The sequence below is a fragment of the Staurois parvus genome, unplaced genomic scaffold (assembly GCF_062004578.1).
Source record: "Staurois parvus isolate SC_StPar_1 unplaced genomic scaffold, SC_StPar_1.0 ptg000198l, whole genome shotgun sequence".
NCBI classification, from domain to species: Eukaryota; Metazoa; Chordata; class Amphibia; order Anura; family Ranidae; genus Staurois; species Staurois parvus.
In genome coordinates, this window is record NW_028317994.1 from 15,020,268 (window position 1) to 15,039,044 (window position 18,777).

The 18,777-nt window shown below is 40.0% G+C and overlaps 1 protein-coding gene across 1 annotated transcript in view; it reads right to left on the minus strand.

Annotated features, from left to right (window-relative positions):
- Positions 1-18,777, minus strand: part of KDM4C (lysine demethylase 4C) — a 543,890-nt gene that overhangs the window by 501,254 nt on the left and 23,859 nt on the right. Inside the window, exons 2-3 of the mRNA XM_089678131.1 lie at positions 7,529-7,689; positions 224-399 (exon numbers count right to left, since the gene is read on the minus strand). Of these exons, the coding sequence (XP_089534257.1) occupies positions 224-399; positions 7,529-7,669 (317 nt within the window). The 5' untranslated portion in view covers positions 7,670-7,689. The remainder of the gene's footprint in view (positions 1-223; positions 400-7,528; positions 7,690-18,777) is intronic.

Here is an 18,777-nt window from a genome sequence, read left to right on the forward strand (position 1 = left end):
GATCAAATACCAATGAAAGAAAGCTCTATTTGTGTGAAAAAAAGGACATAAATTTTGTTTGGGTACAGGATTGCATAAACGCGCAATTACCAGTTAAAATAGTGCAGGGCCAAATAGCAAAAAAAGGCCTGGTCAGGAAGGGGGGGTAAATCCTCAGGCGGGCAAGTGGTTAAACAACAAATCTCAAAAACAGACTGCCCATAAAAAGAGCATTAACGCATACTTGTCACTATTTGCCATTCTTCTGAACTCCTTTACAGTCATTGGTTTCTTCTGGATATTATACTGAGTGAAGAGGCCTGACTGGCCAGTGACCATCTGTTGGATTGGAGCAGGAATCACAAGGTCATCTATGTCATCATAATGCGTCTTGGGTTTCCATCCCTTTGGTGGTATCACCTTTAAAAAGGAAATGGAAAGAAGAAAGGGAATTAAAAAATAATAAAAGAAATTGAAAAATGAATCCCTTAAACGCTTGTTATAGGTTGAGGACCAAAGAAAAAAAATTCAGTTTTGCAAGTTAAGCAATTCCCAATGAAATATGGAAAACGTCAGTTGTTAATAGATATATTCGGTGGACCGCAAGGTCCCCTTTAAAACAGAACTAAAGGCTCCTGTATTATAGTATAAACAAGTACCAAATATAGTTACTATGTGATGCACAAGTCCCATAAAATTAACAAAAAAACTTCCTTCACCTTTCCGGACTGAACCAAATCCTCCTTCATTTGTGTTTCACAATTTCCCAGTTACAGGCACTGCAGCCCACAACAGGACAATTTCAGCAACAGAGGCACTGCTGTCAATTCAGAAAGCAGTGGGCAGGACGAGGTGGATGCTGACAAGTTAGAAGCTTGTGAATCAACAGTGAAAATGTGTATAGCCACACCCCCTGCAAATTATTTTTATTCCACTGCCTTCTCAATCTCAATGCCTTCATAAGAGGGGCAATTGTGCTATGAATTCATGAGTTCAGAATCACCAATACACCATCACAGGAAGTTGCATTAGGCGGACTTTACTGGCAGGCTCAACAGGCATTTGCAGGACTTTGCAAAGGGGCCAAGAGAAAACTTTAAGAGCAGATGCATTTAGAATTAACCACTTCCTGTCCGGTCCATGTATAAACGGCCAGACGGTGGCAGTGCAGGGTCAGGTGGCTGTTTATAAATGGCCTCCCTGCACCCTGCTTGTGCATGCTCCTTGGGAGCGTAGCACCGCAATCCGGTGCCGCTGTATCCTCCAGACACAGTGGAACACCGATCGCCGGACGGGACCTCTGTGTGAGGTCTGGATTCATGTGATCCCTAATTGACCAATCAGTGATCACATGAAGAGTAGTAAGCAAGAGGTCACTTCTGACATCATTGCCTACTACGTGTGAAATCTGTGAATGATCACAGAGGTCACATGGTACAAGACTATTCACAACAGCCTTGTACCATGTGACAAACTGTGACCAATCACAGCTCACACAGTAGTTCTCAATGGCTGCAAGAATGCAGCCAGAGAGGAGAAATTATTGCTTTTACATCCTTTATAGGTGTAAAAGCAATTAGTGTAAAAAAAAAAAATCTTCATCACGCCCACTGTACTGCTAGGGTGACAATATGTAAAAAACAAAAATAATAATATAAAAAAATTAAAAACAAAATGTAACAAAATGTTTAAAAATTATAATTTTTGGTTATAAACTAATTTGGGTTATTTTTTGTTTTTACTAAAAAGAGAACGGAATAAATTTTGGCCAAGATTTATGACGAAAGATTATTTATTTGCAAAATTTTATAACAAAAACACTTTTTTTTTCAAAATTTTTGGATTTTTTCATTTACATAGCAAAAAAAAATAAAAATCCCAGTGGTGAATAAAATACCACCAAAATAAAGCTTTATCTGTCTCAAAAAAATGCTAAAAAATTCATATGGGTACAGTGTTGCATGACCGCGCAATTGTCATTCAAAGTGTAAATTAAACTCTACGCCCCTTGAGGGTTAGGGACTGATGTGATGTACAATATATATGTACAGTACTGCGTAAATTGATGGCGCTATATAAGTACCTGAAATAAATAAATAAATAATAGCACTGAAAGCTGAAAATTGGCCTGGACAGGAAGGGGGTAAAAATGTCCGGACTGGAAGTGGTTAAAGTGGTTGTTAAGGTTCAGATATTTTTTTTTTACATATGTCATACTCACCTCCACTGTGCAGTGGTTTGCGCAAATCAGCTCCGATTCTCCTTTTCTCAGGTCCCTTGCCAGCGCTCCTTGCACCTGCTGAGTGCCCCCAGAGCAAGCTGCTTGCTCTGGGGACACTTGTGCATGCTCGCTCCAAAGCTGCTTCTGTGGGTCTATGAGACACACAGAGCGTGCCTCAGCCCTGCCCCCCACTCTCTCCTCACTGACTGTGATTGACAGCAAAAGGCTCCCACTGCTGTGTCTCAGCCAATGAGGAGGAAGAGACCCGGGAGAGAGGCTGCTTTCCTGCACATTACTGGATCAAGATCGGTACCAGAAGCCATAGCTCTACTTTAAAAGCAGATCTTCACCTCACCAACTCGTGACAAAGGACCAGCCAATCTCACCATGCTGTCACTTGCGTAACAATACCACTCTCAGCTGCACCCTACACAAAGACTTTCCAGCTCACGGGACCAAAATGTAGGTGCCAGCAGACAGAGCGATTGTCACTGGGTTAGGTTAATTAGCAATTAACCCGTTAACTCCAAACTGCCACCAGATAGCTTTGGGCCTATCAACCCTTCACAATGTTAGCAAGAACAAATGTGAACAATAAACATCTGTAACACACACTGTCACCACAGACAAGTATATTCAGAGGATTATTATATACAGTAGCACTCTTCAAGAGACAAGTATTCTTTAGTTTGCATTAAAAGCTTTAGAGACAATTTTAATACTTTTCAAAATGGGATTTATTAATGAAAATGTCAAATGGTGCAATTAAAATATTTACAGAAAAAGATGTTACAAAGACATCAAGAGAAAAATAAAGCAACAGAGACATAAAAGGGAGGTGAAAATGGAGATTACTTGCAAAGTCCAATCGTCCTAGCAAAAACGTTACCATGGCTCTCTTGGGTGTTCCTTGGTTGATGTTAAAATGAGAGCTACCTTACCAGGTCATGTTATTCCCTTTTTCTGTGGTATCAAAGGTGTGTCGACAAAGATCAACTGACCAATTAGCTGGTTTAAGGCCCCATTCACACCTGAGCGTTTTGTAGTGCAAAGCTTGAAGCTCCAAAAATCAATATTACTCTATGAAAATTGTTCACATCTCCACTCCGAGTCGCCTGAAGCAGAACGCCTGAAGCTCAGAAAAGTTTTGGAGCTACTTTTGTACCTCAAATTGTGCAGATTTGCACATTTTTTGGTGTGTTTTTATTACCATAGAAAAGAATAGAAATGCGTGATTGGCGCGCTTTTGCACGTTTTGTGCGATTTTCTGCTCAAATGAAATTTAAAAAAAAATTAAAAATAGAATATATGAATAAATGTAAAATAAAATAAATACATATATAAATAAAAAATCATGATAAAAAAATCATAATAATAATTAACCCCTGAACCTTAAAAACAATTATTAATAATGATGATAATAATAATAATAATAATAATAATAATAATAAACACCTGAACAAAAAATACTAATTATTAATAATCATAAATTATTGGTATTAATGTATTACTTTTTTAGGTTTTAGGGGGTTAAAGTTATGGGTTAATTATTATTAAATGTATTATTACAAGTATTTATTATTATTTGTGTGCATTTACTTTACATTTATTCATTTATTATTATTGTATTTTTTTGTTCGGGTTTTGGTGGTTTTTATTATTATTATATTATTAATAATAATAATTTGTTTAATATATTTTTAACGGCTAGGGGGTTAAGGTTAGAGGTTATTTATTATTACATAGTATTTATTTTTGATTATTTATTTACTTATGTATTTATTTTACATCTGTTTATTCATTTATTCTCATCATCCTAACAAAAAAATAAACAAATAATAAGATAATAACATATAAAATACTATATCTAAAATACTATAACTGAATAAATAAGAAAATAATAAATAAAATACTAACCCCAACCCAAATCCTAAACCCTAATCCTAACCCTAAACTAACCTTAACTAACCCTAACAAAAAACAAAATAAATGATTAATAATAATAATAATAATAATAATACTAAAAGCTGATGGAAAAACTAAAAAACAGAAAAACCTAGCAACAAATGATGCAACAGAAGATATTTTCCTATATTGGCTAATAAACAAACGGCTAAAAATGCTGTATGAAAACGCTACGCTCAGATGTGAATGGAGCCTTTAGGGATGGGTGCTGGGAGGTCAACAAGTTTATGACCACGTTCAAGTTTATGACCACGTTTTATACTAATATTAATAACTTCAAAATATGTGCTGGTTGTATTCTAGAAACTGGCAGATTAATATTCAGAATTATATTTTGTATCCAGGGATACCAAACACAGTGTACCTTGGAAGGATCTGTCCCCCAGGTGGGAGGAGACTGCTTTCTCCCCTTTCGTATGTGCTAACAGTCATAGTATGACCTTGGATTGTTCGGTAAGCTGTGACGTCACCTTTTTCTGGCCGGTGGTCTGACACCGCGGGAATTATAAATGTTTACACTGACTTTATGCACCTTATCTATGTAAGTAAAATACTTTAATACATTTTTTGCTGGTTTATCGGGTCACACTATGAAGTTTTCTTCTTCTGTTTTAAACCTTTCCTTGAATGATGTGGAGAGCTGTCTGATGTGATGGATTCGTTCAACTAAACCTGCAGTTGTCCATTCATCTCCTTGATATGGTTAACTAGGGTGTCAGTGTTGGATATGAACACCATCCGCTCGTTTGATCTCTTGATTGGAGACCAAAGTGTCTGGTAAGAGGCTGATTTTTTTTTTTGTGTCAAGCATTTGTGGACACCTATGCACTTTCCGTTGGAGGATTTCTTTAGTACACAGCACTGTGTTATTGGATTTTGGGACTTTTATTATTTAATATATGAATGTGGACTTATATCATTTCAATTAATTTATGCACTTTTTTTATGTAGCAGGATTTGATTTATTATTGTTTATGATTTTTTTTAGTGTACAGCGCACTAATTTTTATATGTTTTGTATTTTCTGGTGTTCAGGGAAAGAGTAGCAACAGTTCACTAATTGTTTCAGAATATATATTTTTTTCACACATTTATTCACATAATGTATTTTCTGGGGTGTAGCGCAGGTTTTTTCCCTTTTTTTTCCCATTCCTAGAGCTTTAATGGCCTTACATGTCATGGGTGACCGGCTTGACTGAGTTATTATTGTTTTACGATAGGTCAGAGGGAAGACTTTTTCATGGTTGGTAGAAATAGACACCCTGCAGACCTCAACTAATGTTTTACAGCTCTGACCAGGCCTGTCTGCTGCGTTCTGTTGTCCCTGATTGAGATAAGTGGCTCTTTTTTGGTTTGTTAAAAGTTATGGCTACAAATTCCATAGTTTGCAGGAGGAAGGAAGGAGTACAATCACTGCTCATGAAAACAAAAAGGCTGAGACCTTAGCAAGATGGCTGTCACCTACAGCTTCCATGTCCGTATAGTGCCCAATCATTTCAACCCTCATCTAGTATTCTCCATGATTTGACTCTAACACATGTGTGGGTGGGAAGAGGCCAAGGAGCTCTAAATGACATATGAACTACATCACTTCAATGCGAGACAAAAACTTAAATGCTTGCATAAAGCAACCACAGTGAACTGTAGAGCTCCAGACGTGTTCTAAAGATTTGGATGGGTCCTCTTAAAAAGGGATGTAAAAAGAACAATAGCATTTCCTTTCAGAGAGGAAAAGGCTCCTTCACATGGTTTCCATAGATGGCTTCCAGTCATTGTACAGGAACAGTTTAAATACGGACGGCAATGGAGTGAAGGCAATGCGTCTCAGAGCAACAACCCCTTTGTCAACCCTGCCTGCTACGGAATGACAGCAGGTTTAAATCACCACAGGAGGGAAGCTACAAGAACTAGATGGGCAAATGCCAACTTGTATAAAAATCATAAATACACATTAACCAACAAATTGCCTGGCTAACAGGAGTATGTTTAAATAAAATTGTTGTTAAAAAAAAAAGAAAAGAAAAAAACACAGACTATTCAGTCGGATCAGTCGGGGAATACATTGGAGAAGGAAAACTGAATATTGGTCAGCAGAGGGAGTGAGAGTAAAGATTGGAAGTGAACATAAGAAACATTGCTTCCACTAAAGAATGTAGCTATAGAGCTAAACCTTTCTTCAAAAGAATATCAAAGGGATTTCTTCATACAGGAGTTAGTCAAAAGTGGCAAATGGGACATGCTAAATAATATATAGAGTAATGGTTTGACAAAAGATATTTTTATGAATTTTTTTTTTTTAAATTACACATATATATTACATTGAGGTGATTGTAGCCGTATTAGTGCATCTGCGACAGAAACAATTGAGTACTGTCCGTGATACTTTTTTTATTTGCACTACCATACAATTTTGAGGACAAGCTTTTGGGGAGTGTCCCCTTCTTCAGGTCCAAGCAGTACTGAACCAAGAAGTACTGCAGTACTGCTTGGACCTGAAGAAGGGGACACTCCCCGAAAGCTTGTCCTCAAAATTGTAAGTTAGTGCAAATAAAAAAAGTATCACGGACAGTACTCAATTGTTTCTGACATATATATTACAAAAACATATAAAACTAAATAACTAAAGTTATGTAAGGACAAGCACCTGAAATATTAGGCAAAAAATTAAATGATGGTGTTAATTTCTTGTTTTCTCATTCAAATCCATGAGAGAAAAACGCTTTCCTGAACCCGTGTTCTTTACTTTCTGCACTAGTTGGATTCACTCTGATCCTTTCAAGGTGCTGCAGGATCTGTTCACCACCCCAATAGACTACATGCATCTCTTGAACTCTTGGAATTTAAGAGATTGTACAATCAACTAAATATGCTACTTTACAGTTTTTGTAGGTTTTATCAGGGAGGTATGGCCGTATTCAAAAGTCAAAAAGAACATAAATTGTCAATTGTCAAATTATTCGCTTTTTGCTGTTTCAATCAACAGAACGTTGGGTTTGGACTCATCTATGGCCGGCTTTACTTGCTTGCTGAAAAGTTAGCCACAAATATTACAATCTGGTTATACAATCTCCGTTAGATCTGCCAACAAATATTAGAGTAGAGGCCTGCATGAATAGATCAATTAATTATACTGAATGCTTAGGTACAGCCTATTGCTACACAGTTGCAGGTAAATGTAAAGGCAATTGTACAGACATCATATAAAACAGATCATAACATATGTAGCAAGCATTAGGATTCTCACCTAGTCATGTGTTTCCCTCTGTACCAATTGAAAATAAGTCTTATAATTCCCCTAAAGGTAACATACATTTCAGGTACAACATTAACCCATTCGTTTCAGTGATATTCTAAAACCATTACCTTTGCCAACCCAGATCTGTGAGCACCTTTAGATTCCATATACACTAAATATTTGTTGAAATCTCTGAATTCTTCCATGGTGGGTCGGAAAGTCATAATTTTGCAAGAAGGATTCTGCTCCTCAGAGTCTTTTGCAGCCATTTTCAATGTCCAGGGATACACTGTGAAAACATTTATAAAAATACATGAATATATATACATTTAAAGAAAAAAACTATAGTTGCAATACATTTTGCTATCAGATAAAGAACTGGTGGGCCCCTTTCACACAGGGTGGAATCTGTCCGCTGATCCCCAATGAGCAAGGAGATGACTGCTCCATGTCCCATTGGCTTATGCAAAGCGGACACAGACACAGCTCGTTGTCCTCTATGGGTGGTTGGAAGTAAACGGACCGCCTGTCCGTTTACACCCCACTACCATTCGATCTGATCTGCTAGACGGATGGGAACGAATCCCCATCAGTCTGTTTTTAAAGGATAGAATCAGATGTAGCGAGTGTAAACAGACACAAGCTTTTACATCCACCACTCCATAGGAGTAAAATGAAGGGTCCGATCGGATCCGTTTAAAGAACTGACAGGTGGACCTGATTAGTCCGCCCATGTGAAAGGGGCCTTCAGCCTCAATAAACCTGTTTAAATGCAATAAGAGGACATGTTACTGGCATATAAAAAGCATGCAATGATTTTTCAATGGTGCCATTCAAACTAAGCATTTAACTTGCAATTTAGGCGAAGTATAGCTGCATTTAGAGGGAAAAAAAATAGAATTTTGTGCAGGATCCAATTAAACATGCTAAACATGTGCAAATGCATGTACAGTGAAGGAAATAAGTATTTGATCCCCTGCTGATTTTGAATGTTTGCCCACTCACAAAGAAATGATCAGTCTAAAAATCGAATGGTAGGTGTATTGTAACACAGAGACAGAATAGCAACAAAAAATTCAAAAGAAATGCATGTTTAACAAATTATGCACTGATTTGCATGTTCATGAGGGAAATAAGTATGTGATCCCCTATCATTCAGCAGGATTTCTGGATACCAGGTGTCTTTCACACAGGTAACAAGCTGAGATTAGAAGCAGTCTCTTAAAGGGAGTGCTGCTAATCTTATTTTGTTACCTGTATAAAAGACACCTGTCAACAGGAGCAATCAAACAATCAGATTCCAAACTCTCCACCATGGCAAAGACCAAAGAGCTGCCCTAAATGTTCATATCGCTAGATGCACCATCCAGCCCCATTTAGCCACAGCACCTGCCAGCCAGCACTGCTGGACACCAGAGCTCCATGCGCTGGGGCTAAAATTCTAAATAGACAGATAATATAAAACGAATAAAATTCTAAATGGGTGGAAGGGATATGTCCCCCATTCAAGCTCCACTACTGGCTGCATGTCAATCTTTATGAGAGGCTGCCAGCTACTGTGGCTAGATGGGGCTGGATTTTTCCCCTATCAGGATAAACATTTAGGGCAGTATACATCAAGGGATGAATACCTGGAATGGGGTACATACTGAACCTTGTGGTCATCCTACAAGGTGAAACATCCAGCCCTGTGCATCCAGAGTATGACTGGCTGCTAGCATTAGGGCTCCCACCTGCAGCTAAATATTAGAGCCCAATGCCCCTAGGCTAAATGCCCAGCGTGCATGAGGCCTAAAAGATTTTTATAATTTACATATGACTTCTCCTACATTGAGAAAAGCTAAATACAGGAGTGCCAATGTGCATGAGACCTTACATAAGCCATACTGTGATGTAATGTTTAAATTTTAAGCTATAGCATTCCTACTCAGAATGCGAATATACCCATTACCCCTTTCCCATTTCTGTAATTGCCTGATATTTTTTCCAGCAGTAAGCACAGAGTTTAAGCTAAAATTTCAACCATCTCAAGTAATGGACTCAGTTTCACAGGACTGGTCAGTTAAAAGACAAGGGTACTGCACATCTTCAGGCATGCTGAGAGGGCACCATGTCTCTCATTACACATCAGTATGAACAGAAGCATTACTGAGAATGACAATCATCAGCTGGTTACAGTGGGAAAACAGCTTTTAACATAGTTTTTCTTTTAACTTAACTGAGAATTTTTATTTTAAACAGACTGTAAATCACTTTGATAACCTCAGCCTGGAGACTATTTCTGTCAAAGTGACTATGTGAGCTACAGCTGATGTTTGCCCATTTATAAACCATCTCATGTAATCTCTAGGATTGGCTGTCAAAGTGACTGCATGATCTTGAACAATGCTGATTGATTCCTGATTGCTGTATGTGATAGCTGCCCTGCTGTCGCTAAACTAGCAGCCAACAACTGTGGCATAGGATGTTTATTGGGGCATTGTGCTGGGGAATGTTAACAAATAGACTGTGGGCAGCTAGAGGTTAAAAACTTGAGGAACCAAAGCATTTTAAAAGAAAACTCCACTTTTGCTTACAAAATGTATATTATATAAACAAGGGCGGACTGACAACTCATGGGGCCCCCAAGCAATAGGAGATCATGGGGCTCTCTGTGTCCCCACCCACACAAAGCCCCTTCACATAGACCAATCAATATACACTTATTGGGATTTGTTTTACCAAAGACATGGAGCAGAATACATTTTGGCATAACTTTATGAAGAAATTTTATTTTTTACATTTCTTTATTGGATATGTTTTATAGCAGAAAGCACAAAATATTTTTTTCAAACTTTTCAGTAATTAGGAATGTAATCTCAGTATAAATACAGCTGTTCTGTGAAGCCCTCAGAGGTTTGTTAGAGAACATTAGTGAACAAACAGCATCATAAAGGCCAAGGAACACACCTGACATGTCAGGGATAAAGTTGGAGTATAAAGCAGGGTTAGGTTATAACAAAATATCCCAAGCTATGATCATCTCACGGAGCACTGTTCAGTCCATCATCCGAAAATGGAAAGAGTATGGCACAACTGCAAACCTACCAAGACATGGCCACCCACCTAAACTGACAGGCCAGGCAAGGAGAGCATTCATCAGAGAAGCAGCCAAGAGGCCCTTGGGAACACTAGACGAGCTGCAGAGATCCACAGCTCAGGTGGGAGAATCTGTCCACAGGACAACTATTAGTCGTGCACTCCACAAATCTGGCCTTTATGGAAGAGTAGCAAGAAGAAAAAACCATTGTAGAAAGAAGGCCATAAGAAGTCCCATTTGCAGTTTGCGAGAAGCCATGTGGTGGACACAGAAAAACATATGGAAGAAGGTGCTCTGGTCAGATGAGACCAAAATGGAACTTTTTGGCCTAAAAGCAGAACGCAATATGTGGCAGAAAACTAACACTGCACATCACCCTGAACACACCATCCCCACTGTGAAACATGGTGGTGGGAGCATCATGTTGCGGGATGTTTTTCTTCAGCAGGGACAGGGAAGCTGGTCAGAGTTGATGGGAAGATGGATGGAGTCAAATACAGGGCAATCTTAGAAGGAAATCTGCAAACGTCTTGAGACTGGGGCGGAGGGTAACCTTCCCGCAGGACAACGACCCGAAACATCCAGCCAGAGCTACAATGGAATGGTTTAGATCAAAGCATATTCATGTGTTAGAATGGCCCAGTCACAGTTCAGACCTCAATCCAATTGAGAATCTGTGGCAAGACTTGAAAATTGCTGTTCACAGACTCTCTCCATCCAATCTGACAGAGCTTGAGTGATTCTGCAAAGAAGAATTGGCAGAAATGTCCCTCTCTAGATGTGCAAAGCTGGTAGAGACATCCCCAAAATGTAGCTGGAATTGCAGAAAAAAGGGGGTCCTACAAAGTATTGACTCCGGGGGGCAGAATACAAATGCCGCCACACTTTTCAGATATTTGTAAAAAATTTTGAAAACCATTTATCATTTTCCTTCCACTTGGTGTGCTGGTAACATTCTTCTTTACTATTCCTCCCACTGACACCAATGATGGGGCATCATTCCTCCCACAGACACCAATGAAGGGGTACTATTCCTCCCACTGACACCAATGATGGGGCACTATTCCTCCCACGGACACCAATAATGGGGCACCATTCTTCCCACTGACACCAAAAATGGGGCACCATTCTTCCCACTGACACCAATGACAGGATGCTATTCCTTCCACCTAAACAAAAGAAAGGGGCACTGTTTACTTCCACTGATGTTGGGGCATTTTCTACTCCCACTGGCCACAGTCAGGCCCCCATAGAGTCTGAAGGACAGTAAACTGGCCCTTTGTTTACAAAGTTTGGAGACCCCTGTCACAGACAAACAGAATGTGGCTCGGCCCCGCCTTCCACTCCCTCCTCACTGACTGAGATTGGAGCCAATGAAGAGGGAGAGAGTGAAGAGAGACTCAAGCGCGGCGCTGGTTTTAGATTGGACTCAGGTGAGTATAAGGGTGGGCTGGGGATAACATGCAGAAGGTTTTTGTTATCTAAAAGGATAAGTATAGCCAAAGCTTTCTTCGATCACAGTAGTGCCGTTAGGTCTGCACTCCTGTGTCCCATATTCACCCGACAGCAGGCTGAATCCTGCTGTCAACCAACGTCACAGGGCCGGTCCAGGCTCTGAAAAGATCCAGATTATATGGTTGGAGCCCATCCAGAAGCCTGGACCAGCAGCTGGCTCAGCCTCTCAGTGGATTGATGCTGCATCCACCTAGGTGAGTTTAATGTTTGTTTGTTTTTCCAAAGCCCATTTTCTCTTTTAATACACAGAATACATTAAGGTAAAAAAAAACCTTCTGCCTTTAGAACCACATTAACAGGAAAGACAGGAAAGAAGGAACCTATCCTTTTGACCAGGGGTCTCCAAACTATGGCCTGCAGCTAGGGACAGTGGCATATCCTCAATGTGCACTGATTAAGATCAGAAGAAGCTGTCTATGTTCTTTGCTTCTAATGCAAGGAGGGACCCCGATGTACATTTTTTTGGCCCACGAATATCTGTAAAATATACAATGAGGAGACTCTTGCTTTAGCCCAGCCTTTTTCAACCAGGATGCCGATTGCTTTCACACAGTGCCAGGCTCTCTGCGCTGCCCCGCCGTGAGGTTTCCCGGGCTCCGCTTGCCCATATGTGGGACCGGCTCGCTGTCGGCTAGAAGGGAGGGAGAAGAACGGACAAGTCCGCTCCCCTTCCCTTCTTGTGCTGACCCGGAAGTGACGTTACGATGAGAGATTGCAATAAAATCTCCAGGAAAGAATGTTGTATGGTGCACCACATTACATTCAGTGGAGCAGAGGGGAGACATGCAGTGTCTTTTAGACCTTGGATGTCTCAAAGAGAACCTGTCACCAAAGATAATCACATAGGGGAAAAAAAAAGTGTGAAGAAAAAAAAAAAAGTTTAGTTTTTTTTTTTTTATTGTAAAAAATGAATATTACACCCAAGCACATACCATTCTCCCCAAAAAAGAAATATTGAGGCCCCCACCCCCACATATACGCACAAACGTAAAAGTACACGCTGGGGCGCCTACGCATGAAACCGTCGATTGCGATACTCATGTCACATATCGCCGCGCACGCCAGGATAAGAGCGATAATTATAGCAGCAGACCTCCTCTGTACACTATACTCGTGACCTATAAGGAGCTTTAAAAGTGTCAACCTATAGAAAATATGGGGTACTGAAGTTGTCGCCATTTCACGAGACCGCACAAATTTAAGGTTTGACAAGTTGGATATCTATTTACGCGCTGCAACCTCATCTTTTATATGTTACAAAAAATAGGGTAATTTATTACTTTTTTGTGCCCTAAAATTAACTTTATGGTATTTTTTACTAACATTTTGCGGTAAAATCATGCGAATAAACATAAAAAATTGGAACTACCACTGTTTTATTCTCTAGGGTCTCTGATTTCAGAAAATATATAATGTTTGGGGGTTTTATGTAATCTTCAGGCCTAAAATTATCTTTTAAACATGTGCAAAAATCGCAAAAAAGGCTCTGGCAGCGAAAAGGAAAAAACGACTCTGGCAGTGAAAGGGATAAAGTATAAGCCCTGACCCACACTTTCCTGATCAGTAGCCAATCGGTGCTCATTACACTGCAATGTCTCTATCCTCCCTGCTAGTCCCCGGGTGCCGTGCTGGAGACAGGCAGGGAGGGGAGGAGGAGATAAACAGCGCAATGTTAAAAATATTACACATTTAAGTCGCCAAAAAGCCCCTTTTGTTTTTAAAAGCCCCAGACCTTCCTATAATCACCTCTGATTTAAATACGGTTTTGGTTAAAAAAAAATTTTATCAGGACAAGTAGATTGTCATGAGGGACAAGTAGATTGAGGCCCCAATGTAGTCCCTGGACAAGTACTTTATTTAAAAAAATTTCCACACCCCTAATTCTATTAGTAACCAAAATAAAAGAGGAACTGGGGAGATTGTCAAAAGGTGGTGCTTCCTGGATAGGTCAGATAAACCTGGTAAAGATGGTAATAGTACCAAAAATCCTGTATAAGTTTCACATGCTCCCAGTACACCTACCAGGATCTTTTTTCGGGATAATAAAGTAGATAATACTTAAGTTTATTTGGGAAAATAAGAATCCGAGTATTAGATACGAGGTATTGTGTAGGGCAAAAGGGAACGGGGGTTTGGGTATGCCAGATATTAAGAAATATTATTAAGTGGTGTTATCACAAATAATAGATTGGATATTCAATTCAAAAGGGAAAGATTGGGTGAATATGGAAGAGATCCTGAGTGATGCAGGCCATAGACGGGTCGAAAACCGTCCTTTAAAAAAAAAAAAAAAAAATTGGTCGTTCAATAGGCCGACGTTACCACCAACGGTAAAAAAATAAATAAATAAATAAAAATCGGATGATTTTCGTCCCGTCTATGGCCTGCATTAGGCACAGTTAGGAAAAATGGTTTGGGTACCACATACATTCCGCACATTAGACGTGAATATTAGTCTACGGACAAAGAAAGTTTTAAGTGTTTGGGATAGAATGTATAAGCAAAAGGGATGGAAATATAATTCAGTTATGATTCCCTTGGTGGGAACAGAGTATTTTATGTATATGTATATATATATATATATATATATATATATATGTACACACATACACACATATATACATAAATATATATACACACACACACACAGGTGAAACTCAAAAAATTTGATCGTGCAAAAGTTCATTTATTTCAGTAATGCAACTTAAAAGGTGAAACTAATATATGAGATAGACTCATTACATGCAAAGCAAAATAGTTCAAGCCGTGATTTGTCATAATTGTGATGATTATGGCTTACAGCTCATGAAAACCCCAAATCCACAATCTCAGAAAATTAGAGTATTGTGAAAAGGTGCAATATTCTCGGCTCAAAGTGTCCCACTCTAATCAGCTAATTAAGCCATAATACCTGCAAAGGGTTCCTGAGCCTTTAAATGGCCTCTCAGTCTGGTTCAGTAGGAATCACAATCATGGGAAAGACTGCTGACCTGACAGTTGTGCAGAAAACCATCATTGACACCCTCCATAAGGAGGGAAAGCCTCAAAAAGGTAATTGCAAGAGAAGTTGGATGTTCCCAAAGTGCTGTATCAAAGCACATTAATAGAAAGTTATATGGAAGGGAAACGTGTGGAAGAAAAAGGTGCACAAGCAGCAGGGATGACCGCAGCCTGGAGAGGATTGTCAGGAAAAGGCCATTCAAAAGTGTTGGGGACTTTCAAAAGGAGTGGACTGAGGCTGGAGTCAGTGCATCAAGAGCCACCACACACAGATGGATCCTGGACATGGGCTTTAAATGTCATATTCCTCTTGTCAAGCTGCTCCTGAACAACAAACAACGTCAGAAGCGTCTTACCTGGGCTAAAGAAAAACAGACCTGGTCTATTGCTCAGTGGTCCAAAGTCCTCTTTTCTGATGAGAGAAACTTTTTCATCTCATTTGGAAACCAAGGACCGAGAGTATGGAGGAAGAATGGAGAGGCACACACTGCAAGATGCTTGAAGTCCAGTGTGAAGTTTCCACAGTCTTTGTTGATTTGGGGAGCCATGTCATCTGCTGGTGTTGGTCCACTGTGCTTCACTAAGTCCAGGGTCAACGCAGCCGTCTACCAGCAGATTTTGGATGTGTTTCATTTTTTAAGCGTTACAATGGCCTGTTTCCTTGCATGGACAGCTCCTTTGAACGCATGATGTAGGTACACAGCAACAAATTCCAAATGCAAATACCACACTAAGGCTACGATCACACTAGCGTTGTGTGCAGGCGGCAGAGAGGCGTTTGGGAAGCGTTTTTACCGCTTCTCAAACGCCTCTGCCAATTCTGAACATTACAGCACATGGTGCTGTTCTAACGGGAGCGCTTGCATCGCATCGCGTTGTGGCAAAACGGATGCCTCTGGTCGAGTCAGGAGGCGGTGAAGCCTCCTATTCTCGTCTATGGTGCCGCTCCGCAAACACCCGGCCGGCGTTTGCGACGCGGTTGCGGGGCATTTGTGGAGCGGTAACACCACTGAAACTGCATTATAGGCGTTTTTGGGGCATTATTAACGCTCGGCAAACGCCTAGCAACCGCTATAGGGGCGTTTGGCAAGCGTTGGTAAAACAGCCAAGTGTGAACGAGCCCTTAGAATCAACTCCAGACCTTTTACCTGCTTAATTAATGAAGAAATAATGAAGGAGTAGCCCAAACCTGGCTATATATATATATATATATATATATATATATATATATATACATACATACATACACATACATACATACATACACACACACACACACACACACACACATACACATATATACATATACATACACACACACACACACATACCTCGGTTTACAAACGCCTCAGTTAACGTAATTTTCGGTTTATGAAAGAAAATCCATTGAAAATAATGCTTCGGTTTCCAAATTTTTTTTCGCAATACAAACTGTATGTTGGTGCCAATTTTTAAATGCAATTGCCGGCTTTTTTTTTTCTTCACTATAGTTCACAGAATTAGCTGTCACTTTCCCTGGAGCTAAAGGATACTTTGTTTTTTTTATCTCGGGAAACAAACTAAAAAGGAAACTTTCTTTCTTTTAGCTAGGTGGAAAGTGACAGCTGATTCTCTGAGCTATAGTGAAGAAAAAAAAAAAAAGCCGGTAATTACATTTAAAAACCGGCACTGACCTATAGTGACAGCGACTTTTGTTTTACTTTTTTTGACCTCCGGCAGGGATTAATTGGTTTTCAATGTGTTCCTATAGGAAACCGCGTTTCGGTTTACGAATTTTTCGCAATACGAAACGTCCCAGAGAACGCAATAAATTTGCAAACCAAGGTACACCTGTATACAGTATCTAACAGAAGTGAGTACTTATAACATTTTTGTAAATATTATATCTTTTCATGTGACAACACTGCAGAAATGACACTTTGCTACAATGTAAAGTAGTAAGTGCACAGCTTGTGTAACAGTGTAAATTTGTCCCCTCAAAATAACTAAACACACAGCCATTAATGTCTAAGCCGCTGGCAACAAAAGTGAGTACATCCCTAAATGAAAATGTCCAAATTGGGCCCAAAGTGTCAATATTTTGTGTGGCCACCTTTATTTTCCAGCACTGCCTTAACCCTCTTGGGCATGGAGTTCACCAGAGTTTCACAGGTTGCCACTGGAGTCCTCTTCTACTCCTCCATGACAACATCACAGAGCTGGTGGATATTAGAGACCTTGCTCTCCTCCACCTTCCATTTGAGGATGCCCCACAGATGCTCAATAGGGTTTAGGTCTGGAGACATGCTTGGCCAGTCCATCACCTTTACCCTCAGCTTCTTTAGCAAGGCAGTGGTCATCTTGGAGGTGTTTTTGGGGTCATTATCATATTGGAATACTGCCCTGCGGCCCAGTCTCCAAAAGGAGGGGATCATGCTCTGCTTCAGCATGTCACAGTACATGTTGGCATTCATGGTTCCCTCAATGAACTGTAGCTCCCCAGTGCCAGCAGCACTCATGCAGCCCCAGACCATGACACTTCCACCACCATGCTTGACTGTAGGCAAGACACACTTGTCTTTGTACTCCTCACCTGGTTGCCGCCACACACGACACCATCTGAACCAAATAAGTTTATCTTGGTCTCATCAGACCACAGGACAGTAATTCATGTCCTTAGTCTGCTTGTCTTCAACAAACTGTTTGTGGGCTTTCTTGTGCATCATCTTTAGAAGAGGCTTCTTTCTGGGACGAAAGCCATGCAGACCAATTTGATGTAGTAAGCGGCGTATGGTCTGAGCACTGACAGACTGACCCTTCACCCCTTCAACCTCTGCAGCAATGCTGGCAGCACTCATACATCTATTTCCCAAAGACAACCTCTAGATATGACGCTGAGCACGTGCACTCAACTCCTTTGGTCGACCATAGCGAGGCCTGTTCTGAGTGGAACCTGTCCTGGTAAACCGCTGTATGGTCTTGACCACCGTGCTGCAGCTCAGTTTCAGGGTCTTGGCAATCTTCTTATAGCCTAGGCCATCTTTATGTAGAGCAACAATTCTTTTTTTCAGATCCTCAGAGTTCTTTGCCATGAGGTGCCATGTTGAACTTCCAGTCACCAGTAGGAGACAGTGAGAGCGATAACACCAAATGTAACACACCTGCTCCCCATTCACACCTGAGACCTTGTAACACTAACAAGTCACATGACACCAGGGAGGGAAAATGGCTAATTGGGCCCAATTTGGACATTTTCACTTAGGGGTGCACTCACTTTTGTTGCCAGCGGTTTAGACATTAATGGCTGTGTGTTGAGTTATTTTGAGGGGGAAGCAAATTTACACGGTTATACAAGCTGTACACTCACTAAGTCACATTGTAGCAAACTGTCATTTCTTCAGTGTTGTCACATGAAAGGATATAATAAAATATTTACAAAAATGTGAGGGGTTTACATATATATCTAACTCTATCAACACATGGGGCGTCTATGAAATGCAAAATTTCAGTAAAAAAAAATACACCTATGGTAATTTTAGGGCACAAATAGCAATAAGTTAAACCAATTTTTTTGTAAAATAAAAAAAGACGAGGTTGCATCGAGTAAACAGATATCCAACATGTCAAACCTTAAGTTTGCGTACGCTTGTGAAACGGCAACAAACTTTACTACCCTTTTCTATAGTTGATACATTTAAAGCCCCTTTATAGGTCATCAGTTTAGCGTTACGGAGGAGGTCTGGTGCTAGAAATATTACTCTCATTCTGGCGTGCGAGGCGATATGTAACATGTGCATCACAATC